This window comes from Leucopleurus acutus (genome assembly GCF_964270905.1).
Source record: "Leucopleurus acutus genome assembly, chromosome: X".
NCBI classification, from domain to species: domain Eukaryota; kingdom Metazoa; phylum Chordata; class Mammalia; order Artiodactyla; family Delphinidae; genus Leucopleurus; species Leucopleurus acutus.
The window spans coordinates 33,578,111-33,585,321 of NC_139148.1; the positions used below are offsets into that span (position 1 = coordinate 33,578,111).

General features: G+C 38.6%; 1 protein-coding gene across 1 annotated transcript in view; it reads left to right on the plus strand.

The window, feature by feature from the left end:
* Positions 1-6,797, plus strand: part of OTC (ornithine transcarbamylase) — a 57,667-nt gene extending 50,870 nt beyond the window's left edge. The window contains exon 10 of the mRNA XM_082864765.1: positions 5,118-6,797. Coding sequence (XP_082720891.1) covers positions 5,118-5,177 — 60 coding nt within the window. The 3' untranslated portion in view covers positions 5,178-6,797. The remainder of the gene's footprint in view (positions 1-5,117) is intronic.
* The last annotated feature ends 414 nt before the right edge of the window (positions 6,798-7,211 follow it).

Genomic DNA, 7,211 nt, shown 5'->3' on the forward strand with positions numbered 1-7,211 from the left:
CTGCTTTACAATATCCCAAACACCATTGTCTTTTCTGGAAAACGGAATACCCCAGTGCCCTAATTTAGTACCACCATCTTTTAGCGATTTAACTGATCTCAATTACTATACCAGCCAGGGTCTTACTGGCAAACAGTAGAGTCCCCTCCAGGTAGAGAAATAAAAAGGAATTTGCTAAAAGATATTAGGCACCTCCCAGAATCTCTGGGGAAAGAGGGTGCAGCGACTCCTTCTTGTATACCACATATTCAGAGACAACACAGGCAGGAAAATTGCCCAGCAACACTGTGGTTGTTTTGTAACCAAAACACCACTGACACAGGCACCCATAGCCTGGTACCTAACGCCCTGGAAACTAAATGCCAGATAGTCCATTATAGTTTCCCCCACCTGCACATGAACCAGAAGATCCAATCTCCCAGAGGTGGCTTCCACTGCATGTTGTTCACTTATGGCTGCAAGATGCAGCTGAGTGGCATGCCTGCACCCCAGCTACAAGGGAGTCTGGGAAATGTAGTTTATAGCTTTCAGTATACGGAGTAGATAAAAACAAGCTGGAAAGGACTATCTGCTAATTATTTATGTAATCTATAAATGGATATAGATAGGGTTATCGTGAGCATTAAATAATGCATGTAAAACATTTAGTATGTTATCTAATGCACTGTAAATGTTGTTATTATAATTATCATCACCATCATCATCTTCACTGTTGATCTAATGCAGTGACCAGCAGAGATTTGAGCTCTACTATAGCTGACTGGAAGCCAATCATGACTCCCTTTGCAATGAAAAGTTGTGTATCAGGCCTAAATTTGTCATATCTAACAAGAGGGATGATTTTGTTTGTTTGTTTGTTTGACTGTACCTTCCAGCTTGCCACCTCAGGACACTAACTTTGGCCAAAATGGCAATTGTCATGTCATTTAGACCAGTGCCTCTGAAGCTTTAATGTCTATTTGAATCACCTAGGGATCTTGTTAAAGTGCAGATTTGGATTTGGTCTGAGATGGGGCCCAAGATTCAGCATTTCTAACAAGCAACCAGGTAATGCAGATGCTGCTGTCCTGTGGACCACATTTTGAGGAGCAAAGATCCAGATGACGAAAAAAGAAATGTGAACTCTCCAACCCATATACCTCAGGAAGAAACATAGGCCTCAGGCTCTGTTCTTTATCAGAGGATGACTGAAGTTACAAAGATACATTTTTTTAACCCAAATCTGTTAAAATACGTCCTTTGTTGAAATTCAGAGGGGGAAACTAAAAGTAAGCTTTCTAAAATATCATTTATGAAGAGTCTCTTCACACCTGGATTTTTAAAGAGCTTATTATGCACATCTTTCAATTGAATTTACTTAAAAAATTAAGTACTTAATGCATTCACATAATTGAAATGTTTGGAGTGTATATATTATACATACACACAGTGAAATGTTATGCCCACCCATTTTCCACCATCTAAGTCCTACCACCATCTCTCCATCTCCCATCTTCCTTTCCCTAATGGGAAAATATATTTTAAAGAAAACAAGAGGCATAGTCATATTAAAATGAAAGTAGAGAATCTAAAATAGAAAGAATACTTGACTGGGAGTGAGGAGACTTGAATTCTATAACTGTCTTTGATGTCACAACTGTCAGCTGTGTCATACTGCATAAGTGTTACCTCTCTGGGTCCCAGTTTCCTCACATATAAAATAATCAGATCAAGCCATATAGATGGCAAGTGATTTTAATTCTTAGGTCCTCAATCTCATTAACAGGCTACTTAGAGTCCTATGTTCAGAAGGTTCTAAGCCTGCCTGTGGTCTTGGAAGGAAAGACTGGCATAACTGACTAGTGAGACCTGACATGGATTCTGGAAGGGGGTTGGTGACACACATGCTGTCCTCTTTATGTCTCTGAGCCAGATGATTTGGCAGTCCCATTGAATTAAGTTCATTTCAGCAATCATATACTGAACATCTACTGTGTGCCAGGCCCTCTGGCAGGCACTGGAGATAAAAAGTGAACACTGTGCAGTCCCCACATAGCCTGTACAATTCATAGAAGCATGGCATTTTCGAGGGATGAGACCTTAGAGATTGTCTAGTCTAAATTCCTATTTCATAGGCAAAGAAATTATTCTTAGACAGCTTATTTAGAATGGCATTTAGGCTCAGCATTGCTGTGATAGAGTCTTCTGGGATGTTCTAAAGGCACAATACTTGTTTTCCTCTAGAATTTCCCTATCCAATACAGTAGCCACGAGGCGCATGTGGGTATTTAATTTTTTTTTTTTTTTTTTTTGGCTGTGCCGTGCAGCATGTGTGATCTTGGTTCCCTGACCAGGGATCGAACCGGCGCCTCCTGCAGTGGAAGCGTGGAGTCTTAACCACTGCACCGCCAGGGTAGTCCCTAAATTTAGACTTAAGCTAATTAAAAGACAATAAAATATAAGATTCAATTCCTCAGACATACTAACCACATTTTAAGTGCTCAAAAGCCACATATGGCTGGTGGCTACACTATTTGTATTGGACAGCACAGACATAGAACATTTCCATCATGGCAGAAAGTCCTATTGGATAGCACTACTCTCTAGAGAATGATTTCCACACACACAATTTCATTTACAATCAGGATAGAAGAAGGAAGGAAAGATACAATCTATCCTCAAGTTCTGAGGTGCCCATAATGACTAATGTAATAACTAAATAAGGTGAAGGGCTTGTTCTAAAAGCATATAATATTTTTAAAGCAAAAGTATACTCTTTCAGCACTCACAGTAGCTTTTTAAGGCCTTCCTGCTGGGCGATTTCCAGCAGTGCTGTTCAGAACACTCCAGTAATCACATCATTCTCTCCATAGGGCACAGGCCTTTTGATCCCTTTGTTTAAAACACACACACACACACACACACACACACACACACACACACACACACACACACGGACATGCATGCTCTCCTTCCCACAAAGCTACCTTTTGTATTTTTCAATAATTACTAAGGCTGTAGGACTCATGAAGAGTCAGGTGGGTTTCTTCCTCTGCCTACAAATTTTACTGTGGAGCTGAAGTAACCTAAAGGGATCCTGCAAAAATCTGCCACTTCAAAGCACTGCTATCGTGATGACCCTTAGATACACAACACTATTGCGAACGTAGTTCATAGTATTTTATCGTCTCTTCTCTCCAAGTTAGGGGTGCCAGATAAAATACAGGATACCCAGCTAAACTGGAGTTTCAAATAAACAATAAATAATTGTTTAGTATAGACGTGTCCCATGCAATATTTGGAACATATTTATAGTTTAAGAAAAATTATTGTTTATCTGAAATGCCTATTTATGTATGTATGTATGTATATATGTATGTATGTGTCTAACTAAATCTGGCAACTCCATTCCTAACTGACTTTCTAAGATTTAATATTTGAAAATAAATTTGACATATGCAGTGACCATTAAAAACAAAACCAAACCTGAGATGTGATCCCAGGAACCCATAAAAAAGCTTAAAATATTTTCCTGGAACATGTTCTTATCCCAGCGTTTGACCTTTCTATTTTCTCCTTGCCATTCAGATCTCAACTTAAATGTCATTCTTTAACAAGATCTTCCCTGGCCACCCTCTCCTAAATGGTTCCCCAGCCTCCTTTATCCTGTTTTTTATTTTCTAATGACATTTATCACTCCTTGATATTTTCTTTTTTGTTTCTTGCCTGTCCCCTCCCTGTAATGAAAACTCCTTCATAAGAGCATTGATCTTGTCTGTAATGTCCTTCATTATACCTAGAAGGGTACCTTACAAATACCCTAAATATGTGCTCAATACATTTTTGTAGGCTGAAGGCAATACAGAGTACTGGTTGGTTCTAGAACACAGGCTTTGGAAATCAGGTTAATATTCTGGCTCTCTGTGTGATCTTGGGAAAGTACCATAACTCCTCTAAGCCCAGTTTATTCATATGAAAATGGTGGTCAAGGTCCAGGACAGGCAAGTCCAGATCCACCCCTTACTACCACCACTCAGGAAAATACCTATGCTTCAGTTTCCTCATCTGTATTTTATATCTCTTCCTACCTCACATAGTAGGAATGGATCATAATAGTACGATGCACATAAAGCAGTCAGCACAGGGCCCAGCACATGGTAACTCTTCAATAAATATGTTCAGTGGGCACATCTGAAAGACAAGACCTGCTCTTGCTTGGTCAAAAAGCAAGAGCAAGTACCTGAAAGGCAGTAAAACTACCTCTTAAGAGTGGAGTCAGAGAAACCTGGGTCCAAACCCAATTCTGTACTCTGTGTCGTTTCCAGGATCGAGTTTCTCATCTATAAGCGATAATAACACAAGCTGCCTTAGAAGGTTGTTGCGTTACATGAGATAATGCACAGACAGTTCTCTCTGCCTCACTGTAGCACCTAGCACAGTGCCTGGCAAATACTTCTTAACCGACTAACACATGATAAGGCACTTCGTCCGGTACATAGTAAGCACTCAATCAACATTTGTCATCACTGTTTCTGATCTTATTACTATTGGCATTCTTGTGGAAGTTGGGAAGAGTAAAGGTGAAAATTCCCATTTGTAGCTGCCAGCCTAATGGGAAGCTGTACTCTTGGTTATAAACACTCTTTCATGAGGACCCAGATTCGGAAAGACATTATTCATTAACCTAAATGATTTACCTTAACTACTCTACATCTGATTTATTCTAACCTTCTCTAGGTTACAAGTAGCCAAACCACAGTGTAAACACAAGGATGGGAGGGATTCTATTTCTCTAAAACCAGCCAATACCTAGGTTTCACTATGACTAGAAAATCCAATCATGGCTACCACCTTGGAATCTCACTTCAGCTCTCTCCCCCACTAGTCCTGGAATGAGGCCTAAATAAGCATGGTGTTTGTGTATGTATTTGGGTCACCCTGATCCCTCCTGACCTCCCTTTATCCAAATAAAAATAAATATTAGTTCAGAACCGTCCCCTTATCATTTCCTCGGGAAAACACATTTCAACTATAGGCCTTCAAAGCTGCAACCTGGATCCTCTTCCGTAAGTCCCTAAACAGACTCTTGCTAATGTTTACCCATTTCTTTCTTTCTCTTTCTCTGTGTGTCATCCCAGGCTGTCATGGTGTCCCTGCTGACAGATTACTCGCCTCAGCTCCAGAAGCCGAAGTTTTAATGCCGTGATGCTTCTCAAGAGAGAAACCATCTTCTTCAGTAACAGAACGAGTCAGTTTATGAGGGAAGGAGAAGAGAATCGAAGAAATAAACAAATCTTGATACAGGGTATAGGTGAATGATACATTGCTTTGCCATTGTGAAACCTTCCTGAAGCCCTTAATTTAAGTGCTGATGCACTGTAACACGTGGCTTAACTTCGTTTAAACTTTCTAATTCACAATTTCTGAGTTACATTTGGGTACCACATTCATAATCATATACGTTTGCTTCAACTAAACATAAAATACTGTGTTCATAACACATAATGCCTAAGCCATTAAATGTAATCTACACTTATTACCTTAATAAATTATCGCCCACACTAATTTATAAGTAAACATTTACCAGACAGTCAGCTGCTGGTAGATGTGTGGGCTGTGTTCATATCCCCTAGGACCAACAAGGGAGCCAGATGATCCATCTTGCTTATGTAATACAATTTTCAGGCAAATGAGGTAGACAGACATTCACTTACGGAGGCCAATGATGAAATTCTTAGAAAACCAGCTATAATTATGTCCAAACTCTGGAGTTTTTTCTAGTCATTTGTGGAAGGAGGGTCCTTCAAGAGCACACATCTCTTTTCTATAATAAATACTTAATGTTACAAGCCTACAGAAGCCTTTGGGAACAAGCGGTAAAACCATGAATACCTAGCTAGGAATATAACATCCATTAGTGACATTTTAGTAGGTTCAAATTCTCCAGCAGGACCAATTTAATTTTTTCATGTTTGTGCTTGTCACGCATCTAATCACACCACACACTGGGTAGTTCCATAATTCTACTACTTGCTACATTTAGTCCATTTTTTTCCTCTAATTTTTCTTTAAGATAATAAAATTTTTCATTACTGGATTATTATGTAATTAAAGCTAGATGTCTCTTGTGGGTGAACACAATGTGTATTGTTGAATTATTATGATATAATTTGAAATCTTTAGTTCAAATGTTAAATAACTGAAACTTTAAAAAAGTAACATATTTTACAGAGGACAAGAAAAGTAATTACCTTTATATTCCATTTCTACTATTGGAAGAATGTTTCCAGGCTGGCTGACTGCTATTCTTCAGCAGATAGCTATGACCTAAATGAGGGAGTATGAGATGAATTACAAATCAGATGTGCAATGAAGATGCAATAAAACATATTTAGTAGGGAGATGGAGGAAGGCTCGTAATATTACAGGAAAAAATCAATTTTTCTAGTAAATATCAAAGGTGACTTTCATGTTTATGGTAATTTATTGGGAGCACTTCAGAAAGAAAGTGTGGAGTTTCATGAACTATCTTCTTTCGGCAGAGGGTATAAGAACAATTTAACTAGGAGGTGCCGTGAGTCTATACACAAAGGACATAATCCTGAGTATCACTCCACTTTCTAAACAGTCTCCTACGGTAACGAGCTCTCATCTCTTTACTGGCTATTCTCTGAACCAAACAGAAGGTATAATCTTCCCTCAATCAGAAAGAACTTGTATCATTTTCTTGCCAAAAGGTAGTTACCTTACCTCAAAACGCCCCAAAGCTTTCTTTTTTATGAACACACAAATTAACACTGTTCTCAACCTAAGCCTGTAGGAATTTATTTGCTTTCTTAACTTTTCATCTTAAGAAGACATTATTTATATTGTCAGGAATAAAGAAAACCGGGAAGGAAGATTTAGTATTGATATTAATTTTTCCAAAGGTATGTTATCTCCTGTTTCTTTTTACCCCTTTCTCCCTCACTCCCTTTCCTGTGTAACTACTGTAATGACAGAGATTAACAAAAACCCCAGCAATGACCCTTGGGCTGCTGGTGTAGTAGATCCTATCGACTTAATTAATATAACTAGTCAAAGAGTTCCTTTCTTCCAGGCTTTCTCCACTGTAACAATGGAAGTAAAAACACCATGTAATTACACTGCAATGATTTCCATGTAGGGGAAGAATTATCAGTTGTTTTCTTTTTTCCTGCAGTGATGTTTCTAGGAACTTTAGAAAAATAATT